This window comes from Silene latifolia, chromosome 2 (genome assembly GCF_048544455.1).
Source record: "Silene latifolia isolate original U9 population chromosome 2, ASM4854445v1, whole genome shotgun sequence".
Lineage (NCBI taxonomy): Eukaryota > Viridiplantae > Streptophyta > Magnoliopsida > Caryophyllales > Caryophyllaceae > Silene > Silene latifolia.
Genome location: NC_133527.1, coordinates 16816425 through 16838440, shown reverse-complemented (window position 1 = coordinate 16838440; position 22016 = coordinate 16816425). Strand labels below are relative to the sequence as shown.

The 22016-nt window shown below is 38.7% G+C and overlaps 2 protein-coding genes across 2 annotated transcripts; both read left to right on the top strand.

Annotated features, from left to right (window-relative positions):
- The first annotated feature begins 1505 nt into the window (after window positions 1-1505).
- On the top strand, window positions 1506-5696 carry LOC141635051 (uncharacterized). The gene is made up of 2 exons (XM_074446695.1): window positions 1506-1673; window positions 5010-5696. The coding sequence occupies exons 1-2, from the start codon at window positions 1506-1508 to the stop codon at window positions 5694-5696; spliced, it is 855 nt and encodes a 284-aa protein (XP_074302796.1).
- Window positions 5697-6721: 1025 nt separating this feature from the next.
- On the top strand, window positions 6722-9069 carry LOC141635035 (uncharacterized). The gene is made up of 2 exons (XM_074446694.1): window positions 6722-6964; window positions 8431-9069. The coding sequence occupies exons 1-2, from the start codon at window positions 6722-6724 to the stop codon at window positions 9067-9069; spliced, it is 882 nt and encodes a 293-aa protein (XP_074302795.1).
- The last annotated feature ends 12947 nt before the right edge of the window (window positions 9070-22016 follow it).

The window sequence follows — 22016 nt, the reverse complement described above, 5'->3', positions numbered from 1 at the left end:
CAAACGGTTACATAAAGGCAAATGCCCATGTCCTATTCTCATGGAAGACCAAGTCAAACTACAAGAACATCTTATTCTCACGTACCAGATCGTGCAAAAGAGGACAAGCCAAAGTTTGTTGAGTAAGACTAAGTCAAGCGGATTAATAGGAAATGTGCCCTATTTTTCAGCTAGCAGCTCCAACGGTCAAGAGGAACGTTGAGGCTGCATCCAACGTTAATATTTGAAGACAATAAATAGCATGATCTAACAATTGTAAAGGAGATAATTTATTCATCATTCATATACAATTTACTTCCTATTTTTTCCTAAATATTCAACTGTATACGCCAAACTTGTAATCAGCCTAACAAAGAAATACAATAACATTATTTATACTTAATTTCTTCCTATCATTCATATATACTTTTATTCCTAATTTACAGAACTAGATACCCTTATTACTCAACAATCATGCCGGATCCTTCCAGGGAAAATCCTGCTAAAACAATTGGCGCCCACCGTAGGGCATCTAGTTCATTAGTCTTCAAAAAAAAAATATCTTTATCATCTTCCATTTAAATATTCACACGATAAAATGGTGGAACTCACCCCAGAACAACAATTAGCCGCTGCCTTGGCTAAAATCAAGGAATTGGAAACAATACAAGAAAAAGCAGCCCAGGCAGAGGCCGAGATCACTAGGCTCAAAGAATCAGAGTCCAGCCTGAAAAAGAAATTGGAGAATCAGGCTTCATGCTCCAAAACCAGAGTTGAGCCAGGAACTCCATTTTCATCTATCATCTAGATTTCTCTAGTTTTGGAACCCCGGAGAAAGATGCCTCCTCTAATCCACGCATCACCTCTGAGAATGAATCAAATAAGACTGAGGCAACAATAATGATGGCCATGCTCCAAGAAATCCAGAAGCTCCACATCAAGATAGAGAATATACCCGGAGTGCCATATCCTGTAGCCGAAGTGGAAATTGATAGCTTTGTTGACTCACCCTTTGCAGATGAAATTGCAAAGATTGATCTCCCCAAGAAATTCATCGTTCCATCTATGAGAACTTATGATGGGACCTCTGATTCACAAAACCACGTTGCCATATTCAAATAGAAAATGTTAGCAGCCTCAATACCAGTGAACTCAAGCAGGTTTGCATGTGTAAAGGCTTTGGCACTACCTTGACTGGAGCAGCGTTGCAGTGGTTCACCAACCTCCCAAATGGTAGTATCAAGAACTTCGCAGACTTGGTCAATGCCTTCGATCAACAGTTCGCAAGCAGCAGAGACATGGCTAAGAGACCCAGCAACCTGTTCAAAGTAAAGCAGCTTCCAGATGAGCCCCTCAAAGAATTTCTGGCCAGATTTGTCAAAGAGAAGGTGGCCATCCCCAGATGCGACGAGGAAACAGCAGTAGAAGCTTTCAGGCAAGGAGTTCTGCTTGATAGTGACATCTACGCCGATCTAACCAAGAAGGCCTGCCCAACTTTTGCCACCGTTCAGTCCATTGCCTAGAGCATGTCAGACTGGAAGAAGACCTCAATTTCAGAACAAACTCGTGCGGAGGAAAGCAAAGCTATGGCAACACTAACAGGAAAAGCTCCTACCAAAAAGGAAACAAGTCCAGATCAGCACCTTATTCTAGACCTGAACAGTCTGAAGTCAACGTGGCACAGGAATGCAAAGGTAACCTTTCTAACTACACCTGTCAAAATTCGACCCGGCCCGAAAACTCGACCCGACCCGACCCGTTTTTAGGGTTACAAACCCGGTTTTTTCGACCCGCGACCCGTTTGACCCGAACCCGAAATGACCCGTTATTTTAGGATCGAGACCCGACCCGAACGGGTCGACCCGTTGGGTCAAAGGTAAATCAAGAATTTTATTAAAATATTAATATTTATATATTATATTTGAAAAAAATAATTAAAAAAGTATTTTTTTTATTACTGAAAATTACAAAAACAACTAAAAAGTTAGTTTTATATAACTTTTATAATATTTAATAATAAAATAATTATTAAAAAAACTTTATTTTAATAATCATGTCAATATAATTAATGTAAACGTTGAATATGATTAAAGTATTAATTTTAAATATGATTTACATTTTTAAAAAAATATTTTTTAAATTAAAAAAATATTTTTTAAATTAAAAAAATCATTTAAAAAAGACATTATAAATTATTTCTTGAACCGTGTTCTGACCCTAACCCGACCCGTGGCCCATATAACCCGACCCGTATCTGACCCGACCCGCATTCGACCCGACCTGTATTCTGACCCGACCCGGGACCCGACACGACCCGCCCGACCCGTTTGACAGGTCTATTTCTAACCTACCAACTATTCTTGAATATAACTTCTCTATAAATACTGCAGGGTTGATAAAACGCCTGGAAAACCTGGGAGACACAGTTAGATGGCCTAAGAAATCGGACATCCTCTAGATACCTCATTTCTGTACCTCCCGCCAAACACCCGGTGATGATTGGGCCGCATGTTTGGTACACGGAACGATTTATGACATTTCGTAAGTTTATCGTTAATTTATAGCTCAAATACTTGTGTCTACCCCATGGTCGTCATCTAGGTGTCATTACGGTCGTCTTGGCAGTAATTAGAGTTCATTTGGAGTCCTGGTCAAAAACCGTCTTCATTTCCTAAAACCGTCAAATCCCGAGTCAAAGGCAATGCGCTTGTCTACCTTAGCTTAGGATGTCATAAATGTTGAGATTATGTCTCATTTTGAGTCCCATGTCACTTCTTTGGGCTAAACTTAAAGTTTACATTACAAAATGTGCATTTCATTTAACTAAAATGATAACCCGATATTTAGGCCCGTTTTACGAGGTGATAACGACTTTTTTGGGTCAGGCCTATTTCATAGAAAGTTCTATATATTTCTCTTATCTTTCCAACACCACCAAAATCACCTTATTCCGAGTCTTGTAGAGAAAGTTAGGCCTAAAATACGACAGGCTGTCAAACGCGCTTTCTTGCGCAGGAGGAAACCGTTGGGGAAAGGACGCAGCAAGTGCTGCGTCTCTTCCAAGGAACACAACACCTGCTGCGCCTTTTCTCCAGGCTTTCTTTTTGTCCGAGTTTCCGTGTTTACTCTAAGTAGGTTGTTTCCGGATCTTTCTCTCCTTTCCTAAACCCTAATTCCGTGATTAGTATAAATAAGGACCTTCGTTCCTCATATTTCTCACGCGAGTGTCCGCCCTTCTCTTCTCCCTTTGCATTCTAAGACCACGCTCTTGCTTTTTGGCGTCTACGTGCTTGAACTTTCGACCACGTTTGCTCGAATCCTTCTGAGTACCAGCCTCGTTTTGCATGACCGACCAATTTGACCAACTCCACATCAATCAACTTAATCAATCTTGTTTAATTTCCTCTTAGAGGGCACTTTCGCCGTACATTCGAGTCGAGCATCACTAAACGTTAACTTAGTCAATCTCGTTTCGTCAAACATGTAAGTCTGAGGGTATAAATCCCATCTTTTACTATTGTACTTTATTTTTGTAATCATTATTGTAAGGTTTACGTCGAAAATATATTCAAAACCGACGTACAAAACCTTTATTCAAACCCTTTTTTACGGATTAACGGGAGACAGATGTCGAGAAGGAACGCAGTAACTGTTGCGCCTCTTCGAAGGGACGCAACACCTGCTGCGCCTCTTCCTGAGGCTGCCGCAGTTCCTGCTTTCCTTCTTCTTCCTTCGTCTTTTGTTTAATTCGTCTGTTTATTTTATCTTCGTCTTTGCTTGTTCTTATTTCATTAACATGATAATTTTTAGCATATAATTTATTAGTAATTTATCATCTTTTAATTCCCGACTTAAATCCCAAGTAATTCATATTTGCGGGTTTTCGTCATTAAAATCAATCCGGGTTTTAGAGATTTGATTCATCAATATCAAGTCTCTAAAATTCATCTTTGGTATATTTTCATCTGTTATCGTCATTGTCATCAGTAGTTTAGCGTTAATAACCTAATTAATTTATAGTAGCTAGTTTGATTTGTAATTAACCTTGTAATTAATCTTGCAATTAATTTGTTCTGGTTAGTTTTATCTCATGTTTTATTGTTTTTATGACCATTTGCATGTAAATAATTCATTAAACTACTTTTGTCCGAGTCAAAAATTATTAATCGATCATTTAAATCACCAATGAATATTAACGATATGCGATTTCGGCTTTACAGCCAGAATTCAACTCATGAACAGACGCAGTGAGCACTGCGCCTCTTCCAAAGGACGCAGCTCTGCTGCACCTGTTCCGGGTTGAGTTCTGCCTCTGAACTTCCGTTGTTGCCTCGACCTAGTTTATTAGTTTACGTGTTAATTAACTATTACTCGTATTATCACCCAATAATCTGTTCGTTTATTTATTTTTCCTTTCTTTTCTAAAACTATCCATTTTAAGTGTATTTTCGACGTAAATCAATTAACCCGTTGTAATTTTCTTTATTGTATTTCTTTATTATCATATTGTTTGTATGCTCTCACATGCAATTAACCTAAATTCCTACCTCGACTTAATGCATGTTAAATTACGTGTTTACCAACTTAGTTAATTCTCACATGCTAAGATTAATCTAATGGATGTTGCATTGCATGTATATAACCTTCAACATATCAAGTATAGATGATTTTCCCTAATCATTAGCAGAGGTCGCTATCGAGGTGGGCGGGATTAGGTGTTCGATCAAAAGAGCTTCCTAATACGTACCCTCACCCCTTACTCCAGATCTCTGAGAACATCCGTGTTCATTGGCATCCACGAGAGTTATTCTACACATAGAATGCTAAGGGTAACAAGTTCTTGGTGTTCATGTCACTAGTTTATGTCTTGATATGACATGAGGTATTCGAACGGTTTCCAATTTTACACAATAAATTGGTGGCGACTCCACAAATGCAAAGCTTGCTCGCTTTTCTCCCGAGCGACTCCCGTGGGCCCGCGTCCACACAACCCCAGGAAAGATCCTTGAAGATGGTGTGACTTTCACCAGGACATGGGACATACCATAGAAGAGTGCATTCAGCTCAGGAAACAAGTGGCTTACCTCCTAAAGAAAGGTTATCTGAAAGATCTAATCCAACAGCCCAGAGGCAAAGATGAAGGAACAGGCAAGAGAGATCCGGGAAACAGCAGGGATCCTCCTCCTCCTCCCCCCATCTACGAAGTCAAATTCATAAACAGAGGCTCAGAAATCTGTGGCTTAACCAGCTCAGCCGCTAAGAGAATTGCCAGGGAGTCTAAACTTCAACCCCCTTCTAGCTCTAAATTATTACCCGATGTTACCTTTAATGACTCAGACTTTAAGGGAGTACCAGACCTGCACCATGACAGCCTGGTTATTACCATGCAAATTGGTACAGCTAAGGTGTCAATAATCCTGATAGACGGAGGCAGTTCAATCAACTTAGTGATGCTGGACGTCCTTAAAGCCATGAAAATAGATGAGGAAAAAATCATCAAGAAATCTAGTGTCCTGATTGGGTTCAGCGGAGAAACAAAGAACACCCTGGGAGAAATTAACTTGCCAACCTATGTAGAAGGCATAGCTTCCTATGAAAGATTCAGAGTAATGGATTGTCTATCCTCATACAACGTAATCCTGGGTAGACCATGGATCCACAACGTCAAAGACATCCTATCAACATATCACCAATGCGTAAAGATACCGACTGAATGAGGGATAACCACCATCAGGGGAGAACAGAAAGCAGCTCAGGAATGGTTCACTCAGGCTTTGAAACCTTCAAAGTCAGGTAAGTCCCTTGCATAGCAACTAAAGTCCCCTGTCAGGAATGAGTATATAGCCCAATCACAGATGGAAACAGGAGAGGTCACTCTAGACTAAGAATACCCTGACAGGAAGGTACTCGTGGGATCCGACGCACCTGACTCAGTCAGGCCCAATCTGGTCAGCTTTCTCAAAACTAAGATGTCTTGTTTTACTTGGTCACATTTTGACATGACTGGTATAGAAGCTGATATTATAACTCATAAGTTAAATATTGTCAAATCATTTAAGCATGTACAACAAAAAAGAAGAAAATTTGCTGCAGAAAGAAATGAAATCATCAATCAAGAAGTCGAGAAGCTATTGGACATGGGAATGATCAGGGAAGTAATGTACCCCGAGTGGATAGCCAATGTGGTAGTTGTCCGAAGGAAGAATGGCAAATGGAGAGTCTGCGTGGACTACACCGACTTGAACAAGGCCTGCCCAAAATATCCATTTCCCCTGCCGCATATTAATGCAATGGTAGATGCCACCGCAGGCCACGAGATGTTAACATTCATGGATGCTTCAAGTGGATTCAATCAAATAAAGATGCATCCCCCGGATTAGGAAAGTACAGCCTTCATTACCAAAAGAGGAGTATATTGCTATACTGCCATGCCTTTTGGATTGAAAAATACAGGTGCAACTTATCAAAGATTAGTCAACATGATGTTCAAAAGATCAAATTGGAGACACCATGGAAGTCTACATTGATGACATGGTAGTCAAATAAAAAAAAACAGAAGACCATGTCAAAGACCTGGAAGTGGCATCCAAATACTGGAAAAATTCAACATGAAGCTAAATCCACAAAAGTCCCATTTCGGAGTCTCATCGGGCAAGTTCTTGGGTTATATGGTGACCAAAAGAGGAATAGAAGCTAGTCCTGAACAGATCAAAGCTATATCCTGGAGCTGGAACCACCAAAAATGGTCAAGGATATACAAAAATTAACAGGAAGAGTAGCTGCCCTGAACAGGTTCATTTCAAGATCATCAGAAAGGTGGAAATCGTTTTACAACCTGCTCAGGAAAAATAAAGACTTCCAGTGGACTCCTGACCACCAGTCAGCCTTTGAAGAGCTGAAAGCATATCTATCTTCTCCACCTTTGCTGGAAAAGCCAGTCAAAGATGAACCCCTGACGGTATACTTGTCAGTCACTGAGATTGCGGTCAGTGCAGTCCTTGTCAAAGAAATGGACGGACAACAACACCCTGTCTATTACGTAAGTAAAAGTCTACTAGATGCAGAAATGAGGTATGGTCTACTTGAAAAGTATGTTTTAGCTTTAATTCTGAGTTGTACTAAATTAAGGCCCTATTTTGAAAGCCATCCTATAATAGTCAGGACCAACCTCCCTATTAAATTTGTACTTAGAAAACCAGAACTGTCCGGACGAATGTGCAAATGGTTAGTCCAGCTCAGCACCTACAACATAATCTTTAAACCCAGGACAGCAATTAAGTCACAAGCATTAGCAGATTTTGTGGCTGATTTCAGTCCCGCCCATGAACCTAACCTAATAAAAGAAGTAAACAGACTGCCTAATGACCAGACAGACCTAGAATGGACCTTGTTTGTCGACGGTGCAGCCAATATGAGGGGTACTATTCTGGGCGTAGTACTAAAATCGCCACAGGGGGATAAGATAGTACAGGCTATAAGTTGTGCATTTGAAGCCACCAACAATGAAGTTGAATATGAAGCCCTAATAGCTGGGTTAAAGGTATGTATTGACCTTGGTGTACAAAATTTAAAGGTACGTACTGATTCCCTTCTCATTTCAAATCAAGTAAATGGAGTTTATACCGCAAAGGACTAAAAAATGATGCTCTATTTAGAAGTTGTCCAAAATTTAAAAAGTAAATTTCGTAATTTTAATATTGATCAAATACCCAGGGACTTGAATACCCAGGCCGATGCCCTAGCCGGCCTAGGATCTAATTTCAGTCCCCCTGATTTTGATAAATCCCCATCATACATTTTTTGGAACCTGCAATAAATAAACAAGATGAAACCTTTCCAATATATGTTGCTAACTCATGGACAAAACCCTATTACGATTGGCTTCAACAAGGAATTCTACCCATAAACAAACAAGATGCCAGAGCACTTAAGATTAAAGTTGCTTCATACACCATCATTAACAATGTGCTTTTTAAGAAATCACAGGCTGGACCATACCTCAGATGCCTGGAACCACAAGAAGCTGAACAGATACTATCAGAAATCCACGAAGGACATTGTGGCAACCATAAAGGTGGCAGAAGTTTAGCAAGCAAGGTACTCAGAAAAGGCTACTTTTGGCCTACACTGAGGGCCGACTGCCTGGAATTCAGTTCTAAATGCAAAGCCTGCCAAATTCATGGACCATACATCCATCAGCCGTCTGAGGAACTACATTCAATCTCTGTCCTCTGGCCGTTCATGAAATGGGGCATGGATATAGTAGGAAAATTACCTCAAGCACCTGGACAGAAAGTCTTCATGCTAGCAGTGACTGACTGCTTCTCCAAATGGATAGAAGCAAATTCATACAGGCAAGTCAAAGAGAAATATGTCATATCATTCATCAAACACAACATCATATGTAGATATGGGATACCCTCAGAAATAGTGTGTGACAATGGCACATAGTTTGTGGGAAAAAGAACAACGGCTTTTTGCGCACAATGGAATATTAACCTGGTAACATCCACACCAGGCTATCCAAAAGCTAATGGTCAGGCATCCAGCAACAAAGTAATAATTAGTTACCTGAAGAAAAAGCTAAAAAGAAAAAAAGGCAGATGGGCTGAAGAACTCCCCTTGGTCCTCTGGGCTGACCGGACTACGCCTAAAACATCTACAGGCCAAACCCCGTACTCCCTGGTCTATGGATGTGAAGCAGTGATCCTAGCAGAGATTGATATTCCATCAGCCAGATGTAGCCTGAACACAGTAGCAGACACCGCTCCCCTGATGGAGGATAGTCTGAACTTAACAGAAGAATTAAGAGATGCATCCAACATTAGAATGGCAGCCTATCAGCAAACAAAGGCCAAAAGTTACAACAAGACTGTTAAAGCCAGAGTATTCAGAATAGGAGACCTTGTTCTCAGAAAAGTCTTTGAGAATATTAAAGAGAAAAACGCAGGCAAACTGGCTCCAACCTGGAAAGGTCTCTACCTGATCGACTCAATCGTCGGTCAGGGCGCTTACAGGCTACAAACCCTGGATGGCGAGATGATCCCAAGAGCCTGGAATATTGCACACTTAAAATTATTTCATATATAAAATGCATTACTCAGCCCAGGTAAAAATCTTTACTTTACCTTTTTGCCCGGCCTGATATGCAATTACATGTATGATACTTGCCGTTATATGAATAAATATCCTACATGTTTCTTCTTGTTATACGCCTGATTATTTGTTAATATGAAATTCTCTCATTTTTCTTTTACCAAATAGAATCTCGAATATTTGTTTACTTAAACAGTGGATTCATCTAGTTCACACTTAACTTAAACAAATTTTCAAGATTGAGGGCCACTCCACTAGCATATACATTACTCATATGCAAAAAACACCCAACTTTCAGTTGCAAAATAGGCCTTAAAATACTGAGCTCAGTCTGAATAAACAAGCTAGGGAATACTCTCCCTAATTTGTTTGTCATAAATGGGTCATAAGGCCTCCAGACAGGCATGGGTCGTAAGCCCTCCAGACAGGTAAATACCCCACCCATAACATAAAAGCCTGGCCTGATCCAGCATAAGAACCTGGCCACATCCAGCGCAAGGAACCTGGCTTGATCCAGCCGATTAACTGGCCTGATCCAGTACAAATACAAGCACTACAAGAACACCTTACCCAAACACATCCCAAAAACACAAAACACAAATACCAGAAAATTACAAAATACTGATTATTTAAAGGTTAATCAGACATAGCTGACCAACCACCAAAATATTCAATCCAGGGACTACCCCCTGGATGGGACCTACTTACCAAAATATTCAAGAGTAATAAATATTCATCTCAGGGACACCCCCCCTGGATGGGTCAAACCAAAAATAGAAATCTAAACGGGTTTCGAATCAGAAACTGATCCACAGCCCTCCACCATTTCCTGATCAACAGACTTCTCCTTAGAAGGAGGAGAACCCACTTCCTCTTCATGCCCCAAGTTGGCTAAGTCAGGATATTTGGTATCCAAAGCTGTATCGTCCTGATCCGGGTCCCACCTAGCCCTATCAGACTCAGGATCTCTCATACCATCAACCCGACCTTTACCAAAGAAATATTGGGTAGTATCAGCAAGTCGTGCCTCCACCAACTCCTTTTCAGCACCAAGATCTTCATTTTTCTTCAGCTGATCCTGCATAGCCTGCTTCTCAGCAACCAATTCTCTTTTTACAGTTTCAAGCTCCTCTTTTATAACTTCGAGCTCTTTCCTGGCTGCCCTCTCAGCATTTTTTACTGCCACCTCGCAAGCCTGAGTAGCCCTAGATGCCTCCCTGGCTGACCTAAGCTGGGACTGAAGTACTGACTCATTACCCCTGGACAAATGCAACTCGTGGTTAACCATGTCCAACTTCTCCGCCAAGCTACTAATCTTGGCCCGGGCATCCTTAAGTTGGCAAGCACTGATCAACCCAGCATCCAAACCCTGAGGAGGGAAAAGTGAAACTTATTGACCAAACTTAAAGCAAATGGCAATACAAAAAAAAAAATATATATATATAACCCCTTTACAACAATCCTCTTTGGCCTGAGAGGTAAGAGCACCAACATTCGCCATAAGAGAGGACGGGTGAGCCACAACCTTGGTAGAAGATTCAACAACATCATCAGCTAACAGCTGGCCGCTTATATTGGCAGAAAAATCATTTATCTGTGCCAGGGGAGCTTCCATATCACCAAACTGAGCAGGCACTCCCCTGATGCTCTTAATCGGCTGAGCCTGAATAGGTTCCCCTTCTTCTTCCGCCTCTTCAGTAATAACAGCCTCTTTTCTCCTTTTGGACGCCTGGACGACTTCAGGAGGCACAAGCTGGGGCGGCTCCTTATGAACTTGAGCATCAGAAACTAGAATGTTGAGAGTCTTATCACTCCCACTACCAGTAGCCTCCTAGGTCCTAGATTGCTCAGAAATTTTAGCAACCCCAACCTTCAAATCAGCAGCACTAAAGCTAGCCAGTATAGTAGAAGATCTATATACTGGATAGACAAAAATAAACACGCATAAACAACAGGAAACGAATAGTAGAAAGAAAACAATCTGCATAAGAATACAAAGAGGACGTACAGGAAAGAGCAGAAGAGGTAAGCTTGCCTTTAGGCGCCTTAATTACACTTAGCTTATGCCTCATATACCGGGACAACAAATCTCTTCCCAAACTACCAGGCCAAGTTCTCTCTTCCTCAGGAAGAGCCAGGAAAGCCTCTATGCTCGCAACAGACTCCTCATCAAGAGGATCAAAATTCCAATCAGGTGCTGCAAACATCCTCAAAACATTCAGGTAATATTTAAATACTTAACATATTGTAGATACCTCATTTCTGCACCTCCCGCAAGCCACCCGGTGATGATTGGGCCGCATGTTTGGTACGCGGAACGATTTGTGACAGTTCGTAAGTTTGTCGTCAAGTGATTGCTCAAATATTAATGTCTACCTCTTATTTGTCATCTACGTGCCGATACGGTCGTTTTGAAAGTAATTAGAGTACATTTGGAGTCCGGGCCTAAAACCGTCTTCATTTTCTAATAACCGCTAAATCCCGAGTCGGAATATTCTGGAATGTTCCGGATATTTCTATTCCATATTTTAATAAATATTTCACAATCTTTATTCTTTGGAAAACAATTTCCCGTAATATTCACACAAAATATTAAGGAAAACCAAATTATCTCTTTATTCCATAATTTAAACACGAAAATCTTTCTTCCGCAGGAGGAAACCACTTGGGAACAGACGCAACAGGTGTTGCGCCTCTTCCAAGAGACGCAGTGCTTGTTGAGCCTCTTCCCATGTCCTTTTTTGCGTATTTTTCGCATCTTTTTCATATCTTTCCGAGATTCACTTCCAAAGTATCTCCGAAAACCCTATTCCTTCACGTGATTAGTATAAATAGGAGCCTTCGCTCCTCATATTTCTCACGCGAGTGTCCGCCCTTCTCTTCTCCCTTTGCATTCTAGACCTTTGTTCTTACTTTTGGCGCCTACGTGCTTGAACATTCGACCACGTAAGCTCGGATCCTTCTGAGTACCAGCCTCATTTGCATGACCGACCAATTTGACCAACTCCACAACAATCAACTTAATTAATCTAATCGTTTTCCTCTTACGAGGGCACTTTCGTTACATTCGCGTCGAGCATCACTAATCGATAACTTAGTTCATCTCGTTTCGTCAAACATGTAAGTCTGAGGGTGTATAATCTCTCTTTTATTTATTGTTATTTTCTTATTGTATCATTAGTGTAAGGTTCATGTCGAAAATACTTATTAAAACCGATTTATAAAACCTCGTTTAAAACCTTTTTTACGGATTAACAGAAGGTGACTGTCGAGAAAGGACGCAGCAACTGCTGCGCCTCTTCGAAGGAGCGCAGTGCCTGCTGTGCCTCTTCATGAGGCTGCCGTAGTTCCTGCTTCCTTTCTTCTTCCTTCGTCCTCTGTAATTCGTCAACTTTTGTTATTTGTTTTCGTTTGTTCTTTAATTCTTGACATAATAGCATAATAATTTCACATGTATATTATTCATCATTAATACGTATAATTCATTGTTAAATTCGACTGAAATCCCAAGTAATCGATATTTGCGGGTTTTCGTCATTAAATTCAATCCGGGTTTTGGAGGTTCGATTCATTCATATTGAGTCTCTGGAATTCGATCATTGATATATTCTCACCTGTTATTTATCATATTCATCGTTAGTTCATCGTATCCATCGTATTTAACCTAAATAATTTGTTTAATTAGTTTTATCCATTAATCGTTTATCCATGTAATTAATTCATCTTAATTCCGTCTCATCTATGGTTTATTGTTTTTATGACCTTAATCATATGTAAATTGTTGGGGTTGGTGTCCTTAACAGTTAGTGCAAGGACTTATAAATCTCTAAAAGGATCAAAGGGCATACTTTTGGTATTATTATCAGTTGATCCACGTTTATCAATAACGGTTGGCTTGCTAGATAAGTTTGACGTTATTGTCATACAGATGGCGGTGATCAACTGGTCCCTAAAAGTCACACCTATAGGATGCGTTTGAGAGACGTGACAGTATGAAAATACAGTCATGTAGATGCCAATTTTGACTAACCAGTTAGTCCGAGTCATTTGACTAGTAATTAGTCAAAAATGTGATGTTGAGATATTATATTTAATACGGATTAAATAAAATGGGCTAAGGCGAATTGAACAGTTAATTCGTAAATTAAATATAAACGATTATATTTAATTAATGTATATTGAATAAATTATACAATATCGTCTTTGTCGGACATGTATTAATACCTCAACTAACCCGTGTTATTAGTTGATGTTTTAATAGCCGATAACCGATGACGATTTATAAAAACCGCGTCATATACATTTAGTCATTTTGGTTCGGACTACGAGTTAAAATGAAGAGGAAATGGAAAAGCCCATTTCCTCCCCATGGACTCGGCTTGGCCGAATTAGAAGAACAAAAAGGAGAGCCTTCTCTTTCTTGTGTGACCTAATCATTTTTCTCAAAAAAATTAGGGTTTTCAGAACATTTTTCTCTGAAATCTCTAGATCTCACATCAGAAAAACCTCACAATAGCTCTCTCGATATTGCAAGTCAATTAGAGAGCATTTCTAGCACACGGGCATTTCTCAGACGATCTTGTGTTCAACAATTAGGAGGAGGTCTACTTTGATCTCTCATTGCCGAATTGCACTAGGACCGGAGGTTATTTCTAATGCTTTATTGTCTTTCTCATGTTTTCGTTTTATGACTATAATCACGTATTAAATTTACGTTATAATCCTTAAATTCAAAGGGTCTTATACGGATATAACCTTACAAGTGGTATCAGAGCGAGGCCACGTAAATTTTCTATGTGTTTTTCATTAAACGGAATTGGATTGATAATTTTTGCTTGAAAACCGTGAGGCAGCAAGTTTTTTTTTTATCACGAAATTTTTTGTTGCTGCGTTTTTTTCCTTGTCTCGAAAACCGTGTCCAGTTTACACGGCTGAAATCTTTTGAAACCGTGACATGTATTTACACGGATGTTTTGGTTTGTTTTTCGATTTGTTCTTTTACATGTTGTTATTTTATACGGAGATTATAGCAACATGTCAAGTTTTGTCAATTGTTGAATTGATTTTATGCGTTTTAGATCAAATTGAAATTGGTTTTGTATCGTAAAATCTGTTTTCACGAGGGTTTTGGTTTTCAGAACTTGTTTGGTCTCGATCGAGTGGATTTCTACTCGATCGAGAGCTTTTTCTGTCTTGTTGTTACTCGATCGAGTCCTTGCTTTGTACTCGATCGACCACTTTAAAACCCCCCGCTCGATCGATCGAGAGTCCTCGTACTCGATCGAGCGATTCTTGATAAAGTCCTCGATCGACCACCGCCTTACGTCGATCGAGTACTTCCCGATTAGCACACCTCTCGATCGACTAGCAGTTCAGTCGATCGAGCCCTTTAGTTCCTCGATCGAGCACTTTTGTCCCTGGATCGAGGGATTTTGTTTTGGCAGCTTTGAATTTTACTCTTTTTGTCTAAAAAAAATTCTCTTTTGGCCATAAAATGTACATTATACGGATATTGTACACTCGCTATGATTGTGAAACGGTTCACACACGTACCATTAAGTTATTTTAAAGCGTATTTAAAGTAACGGATTGTATTAGATTAAAATTAAATTGATAGAAGCGGTTTTATCACATGAATTTTAATCATTAAAAGGTGGTTTGGATAATTTAACATAATTACGGAATTATGTCACGAATAAATTTAATTTAGTTGATGCATTTTCTTTTATCGTTGATTTGAATGCTGTGAATGCTTTATATTACGTATTTATTTATTTTACAAATAGTTGTAACTTAGTGTGGCCTTAGTAGAACGTGTTACCGTAATGATGGAACACGGTCTTGGTTGTATTTTGAGATCTCGTATCTCCGTTTTGGATTTTTCACTTGTAATTACAGTTTTTAATTAGAATGTAAATAGGTTTATATTTTGTAATTTTAATTGTAATTTTTGAGAAGACCAAAGATGGAGACCGGATGCTCACTCCCGCTACATGGATCAAGATGGAACATCAAGACAAGCTTCTCGGGTCCAACGGTGGATTCCAAAGTTGTTTTATGTCCTTTTTATTAGGATAGGCCACACTAGGAAATTTTTATTTACGTATTGCATTCTTCTTATTTATTTTTTTTTAACGATAATATGCATCATATTCCGCCTAAAACCAAACCACCTATTTATTGCATGAAAACTAACACATATAGAGGTCACGAGTTAGTTTTCTTTGACATTCTTATGTCACATGTTATTAAGCCATCACCCAAATTAATTCATTCACGCAGACGCTAGTTATTCGTTCACTTAATATGAATTATAATTTAGTTGATGGGATCTTCCTCGTATAAACCGAAATTGAGAACGGTCTTTATAGGTCAAACTCCAATGAGTCCCTTCTTCGTCGGTAGGCATAATATGACCCCTTCTACGTCGGGTAAGTTGGAACCGATTGACCTATTTTATCTCAACACTATGGTCACTCGTACGATCCTGTGATCATGGTGGACTATAGATAGGATTTACGGAAATCTATCGACCAAGAGTTCTTACGGAAGAATTAGCTAAACAGTTGGCTTATCAATTTACAGAAGTTGAGTCTTGGGATCACTTGTATTGTTCTTGAGGGAGATCAATTATGCAAGTGCTTGAGTCTACACGTTAATATAAATTAAATAGACTTAAATCACCTCGATGAGTTGCTTATTTCGTTTTTGTTTTTCTTTCTTTTTCAGTGTAGAACACGAACTTTTAAACTGCTAAAAACAAATGGCTGGTTCTACTGATAACCCAATGCCAAGTGCCACATTGGACCGTGAGTCCTGGCTTCGGATCTTCATGAATCAGATGAATCAGTCTACTCGACTGAAGAATGATGGATCAAACTTCGCGGACTGGGAGGCGGCATTACGGAATGCTGCCGCTGCTGACGGGAAGCTCAAATATCTATTAGAGCCCATCCCGGCAAACCCAGGTCCCACGGCTAGAGCTGCTGAAATCACCAAGTTTAATGATTTCTGTATGGAAGCGGGTGCGATTAAAAACGTGCTCATTTTTGCAATGGAACCTAATTTGCAGAAACGCTTCATAGCCCATGGTGCAAACAAGATTTTCACCACGCTCACTAAGGAATTCTCGAAAGCACCGAGAGTCGTGACCTATGAGCATACCACTCGCTTCTTTGATGCGAGACTCCAGAAGGGCCAACCAGTTAGCCCACACATTCTCAGCATGATTGAGAATGTCGAGAAGCTGGAGACCTTTAATTGTAAGATCAGCGAGAACATTGTGATCGACCGCATGCTTCATTCACTCCACGATGGTTTTGCGCTCTTTAGAGCGAATTACTATATGAATGATTTGAAGAAAACTCCCCATGAACTGCACTCCCTTCTCGTACAGACCGAGAAGGACATGAAGTTCAGTGGGAGCATGAAACAGGATGTTCTCGTTGTGTCAAACAAAGGCAAGGGTAAGGGAAAAGCTAAAGCAGACCTACCAGTAGGTAAGGCGAAGTTTAAGAAGTCGGGTTCAGGTAAGAGTGGTCCTGGTGAGTCGAGCAACTCATCAGGCGCGACAAAGAGCAAGGATGGTAACATGGAGTGTCACCATTGCCACAAGACTGGGCATTGGTGGCGTACATGTCCCGTATACCATGAGGACTTAAAGGCAGGTCGTGTTAAACCTGTTGGTATGTCTTCTTCTTCTTCTACTTTTATTCATATGATTGAGATTAACCACGCAAGTTACGGAACTTGGGTACTTGATACTGGTTGTGGTTCTCATCTGTGTAATCATGTGCAGGGGCTCCGAAACATCGAACCCCTCGTAAAGGGTGAGGTGGACCTGCGTGTCGGGAATGGAGCACGAGTGGCTGCCGTCTCGAGGGGGACATATGTGATCCAGCTTCCTAGCGGATTTGAGTTATCATTATATGACTGCTATTATGTACCTAGTCTTTCCAAAAACATTATTTCAGTTTCTGCACTTGACAAACTTGGTTTTTCATTTGTAATAGAGAATAATACTTGCATTTTCTCATTACACGATATGATTTACGGCAAGGCAGTCTCCATGAATGGAATTTATGTTTTAGATCAGACCACCGAAATATTACACGTAATGAATAAAAAGTTAAAGGATGGTGACAAAGATCAAACATATCTATGGCACTGCCGTATGGGACACATTAATGAGAAACGCGTTAAACAGCTCATCAAGAATGGAGCTATCTCGGCCTTTGATTTTCAATCATTTGGCACGTGTGAATCATGTCTCATCGGTAAAATGACTCGTATTTCCTTCAAAGGTGTTGGAATGCGCGCTGCTGACCTATTAGGTGAAAGAAATGTAGATCTTTATACATATTGACATACTCATATATATCTAAACTAATTTGTCATAAAATTAAAACGGATCTTATGCAAGCAAACAATAATATAAATAGAGGAGAAATCATGTCCTTACATAGTGAATTTCGGTTATTAGGGCACAAAAGAGATCACCTTTCTCTTTTGTTCTTGAGCTTATTCCAATGGAAGAATGAAGATCTAAGTGTAAGATCTCTCCCTATGCTTAATACCCAAGGCTCCTCTTAATTTTAATTAATATTACAATACTAGTTATAATATTAATCAATGTAGAAAATTGAACCAAAAATAAATATAAAACTCTTATATATTTCGGTTATTATGAGAGAAGAAGAGAGGATTTTATCTCACTAGAAATCTCTATATTTGATGATGGAATAGAATGAATAATAATCTACAACATTTTGTATATTATTGGGTAAAAAATATAAGAAAAACAATGATGCATTTTTTTCTTCCCAAAACCGTGTAAGAGGAGAAGGAAAGGGAAGCCAATGCATGGACTTGTTGCTCTTAACAATGTTCATAGGCTTGCATGGCTAGACTTCTTTTTAATCATTATGTTTTCTTATTAAAATACAAACACAATATTAAGTCTATTCCTCCTCTTATTTTCGGCACTTTACATAATATGGTGTCCATATTATTTTTGTCAATTGTCTATATGTTGCATGTCACATGTCACATATATTTGTTATGTATTTTTAACTTATTAAAAATCAACGTATTAATAAAAACACGTCATATACAAAACCGACTTAGTAATATCATAATTACTTGTACCAAAATATTTTACCAATTATAAATTACAACTGATTGTATTTATAACAATTCATTCAATTTAATTGTTACATTAAACAATTATTTCATCCGAGTAATGACACAATTCAATTACTCAGACCGTATCATATTTAATCACATTTCAATATGATACGTAAATTTTACTTCCAAAATCGTCCGTCAATTTTCAAGTAATTTAATTAACTCGTAACATTATACGATTAATTAAATAATCAATTAAGAGTGTCGCCCTTTAGGTATGACCTAGGGGGTCAACTGATCACCACCGTCACACGACAGTAATGTCAAACTCTAGTAAGCCAATCATTACCGATATATGTTGACCAGTTGACAGTAACAATATTACTTCCCAATTGTATTCATTTTAATGAGACTTAAACATGTGATCATCATGATCAACAGTCGTGATTGCATTATTGTCGGAGGACACATATTCCAACAATCTCCCACTTGTCCTCGACAAGTGTGCGTCACCAATTCTCTTGTCCTATTACTATCTCCCACTCAATGCAAGGTGTCTTTCAGGTCGTACTTGCAAGTGATCATATCCAGAGTGGTTTCCTCGATCTGGAGAATAACTGATTGACCGGATTTATCCACTCTGGATATCTTCCGAGCGTGGCCACGCATTTCCAGTTCATTACTCCTCGAGTGGCCCTGAGATATTGTTATAACCCTGACTAGGGATGGACAATTCCTATCGCACTCATTCCCTTCGACTAGCCACAGCCATCATAACCCAAAATATGCCCATTTGACCCCATTTACGAAGGTCGTAGTAACACAAATCAAAGTTAATCTGAAACTGTGCCATCTTAGGTAAATAGCCTTTAGTCAAAAGAATCGACTCATTTTGAATACTATAGTAGCTCTCGCCACGACCAGGCTATATAAATTTGCCAGAACTCTATAAGCGGTCATTAGGCCCGACAAAATGTTCCTAACAGTCTAGTCACTTCGAGACGTCACCTCATATAAGTAACTATGGGCAAAAACAATGTTAATCCATGTTCATAACGGGGTTCAATTGTCTCTACAACCCGTTTGGATATAACAATGTTCAAAGTGAGTTAATAATAACTCAAACGACAAATGTCGACATCACACTCGGGTAGTCAATATCATATTACAACCTTGTGATGCTTATCATAAGTGTAAACACTTATTGACTGCAATAGAAGTTTAACATCTCATGTGTCCATGTGTTCAAACTTCTTACACTTGCAATTTCCTTCACATTCATGTTCTCATACCATGAATTTTACCAAGTACACATCAAGGTTCTCGACCTTGGTTTTGGTTCTTTAACTTGAAAGAACTTTCTTATCGATCATCTCATAACGAACGAATTTGCGATGAATAATACAACTTGTACCGATCAAGTATTCCATCCACACACAATGCACTAGGTATATGTTTTGTAGAATCTTGTAACAATTGACAAGATTATTAGCTTAGCACTTCTCACAAGTCCTAGCTTAACTAGGAAAGATTGTTTTTGAATAACTTCTTATTCAACCAAGCATCTTTCCAAAACTTCTCATTTCTCTTTCTAGGCTTGAAATATTTGGGATTCTCATAAATCCTCATATGTGCTCGGATTTTCTACAATATGTGCAACCTCTTAACACACAATGGAACATTCCGTCAATCACTGAAATCGCTCATCGGATTCTACTCGAGAATTCATGACGTTTCTATTATGGCTCACCAACCAATTATCATGCTCTTATGCATATGATTCAAAATTGGACATGTGCATGATTATTCTAATGGCGGAAACATTAGTAACTAATAATCATGAGATCAACAGTTCTCAGGTTCAATGAACTACCATGACTGCTAATGGTAATCCCATTTTCATTCATATGAATAACCTATGTATATGTTGATACGATGTGTATCTCTTTAATACTAATCCAGCATCCCATGATATAATTGGATTCATCATTGTCCATTTTCATCCAGAATTGAAAACTCAAATCTTCCTTTATGAAGGAAGGTATTAGCTCGTCATTCTTTAATGAGTAATGAGTCGTAAAGATTCAAAAGATGATAACTCCCACTAAATTCCATGTCTTCACATGAGAATATCCTAACTCCCACTCAATTCAACATATTTCGAAATTGACTTCTCAATCAAAATTTTTCAAGAATATAAATTGCCTTGCCAAGTTACTAGGATAAAACCATATATGTTCCCATCATATCCTTTCAAAATGCCTATTTTGAAGTGGTCTCACCTTAACCTTACGGAAAGAGATTTTAAATCTTTAACACACTTATGTCATAATGAAGTGTAGTAATGTCATTATTCAAATATAAACAAAATTTAGAATACTTCCTTCGGAATACTCTTTCGGAAGGAGGATTAACCATTTCCTAGCGAGGTTAAGCAATGACATTTGCGTGGTTAAAACGTTGGCTATTGAAGATATCGGAATATCAATCTTTGCAACTTAATCTTGATCATAACTAGTATGTTACTTTGATTCATTTAGGCTCTTAAGTAAAACTCATGATTGAAACTATTGGTCAAATGCTTCATAAACTTAGTCAAAAACTCGTTAAGACTTTTCATTAGTCATTAATCTTCCAAAACTTTCTTTTGGTCTCCTCGTGTAGTTAACTTGAGAAAATTCTCTTATGATAACTACACTTGGTCTCTTTAGTCACATAGAACTAACTTGAGACTATAGATCTCATCTATTTGACATACTATGTAATTAGATATACCTTTATTCAAATCATTCTCTCTTGCGTAGATCTTCATTTACACAAGTACACAATTTTAATCTTGTCTTGTGTGTCGTGTTACTCATTTTTCTCCCACTCTATCTTTAGAATAAATACACTAATCATTCAAAGATAGCATATGAGTCACAAATTAATGATGTTGAATTATAAGGAGAACTACCTCATAGGTAGACTAATTTTAATTCATATGTGTACTTGGTGATTGACATACCTTAAGAGAGTTCATAGACTCAAAATCACTTTATAAATGATCATACACAAGCCTTAAGCATGTGGACATATAATGAAACCCGTCATTATAATTGTCTATTGGATCACTTTTAAGTGAATAATTTTATGTTTCAAAACGCAAGCATTTAAAGATGAAATTTTAGAACATAAAGGATAAATGATAAAACGGGTGACTTGGGTTGCAAACCAAGTCACTATCATCCAAAATACAAACCATTATCCAAAATACCTTTCCATGTCGAACACGGAAACTTAAAGTTCTAAAATTCAAAACATAACTTAAAATAAGACAATGAAAAACAAAGCTCCATAAAAGCTATCCTTAGCTTCTTCATGGTTTCTTATGCTTGCTTTTCTTTTCCTTTGTCTTTGCTTGGTGGCGGCCCTATTTACAATAAAAAGGGAGATACATTATCACAACTTTGCATCATAATACCATAGTTGAATTTAGAAACATAAAAGAAGGTTAGTCATTTACCTCTTTGGAGTGATCTTTCCAGCTTTGATATCACCAAGGTACTTGGAACAATTCCTTTTCCAATGTCCCATGCCATTACAATAATGGCACTTATCAAGAGGACCCTTCTTGACTTTGGAGGTGCTAGCTTCACAAGACTTAGCTTTGGTGAATGTGGGAGCTTGCTTCTTGCCCTTTCTCCCATTCTTCTTGAACTTCCCCTTACTCTTTGTGCTTATGTTAAGCACATCCTTGGGAGGGTTCACATTTAACCCCATGTCCCTCTCGGCTTGCACAAGTAACTTGTGCAACTCCTCAAGAGACACATCCT

Bases quoted from the DNA above. Each gene is read 5' to 3' on its own strand.
- LOC141635051 (XM_074446695.1), top strand. From the start codon at position 1,506: ATGTCAGACTGGAAGAAGACCTCAATTTCAGAACAAACTCGTGCGGAG. The intron at 1,674-5,009 runs GTAACCTTTCTA...GACTTTCACCAG, and splicing joins CGTGGCACAGGAATGCAAAG to GACATGGGACATACCATAGA.
- LOC141635035 (XM_074446694.1), top strand. From the start codon at position 6,722: ATGGTCAAGGATATACAAAAATTAACAGGAAGAGTAGCTGCCCTGAAC. The intron at 6,965-8,430 runs GTCAGTGCAGTC...AATGGCACATAG, and splicing joins TGTCAGTCACTGAGATTGCG to TTTGTGGGAAAAAGAACAAC.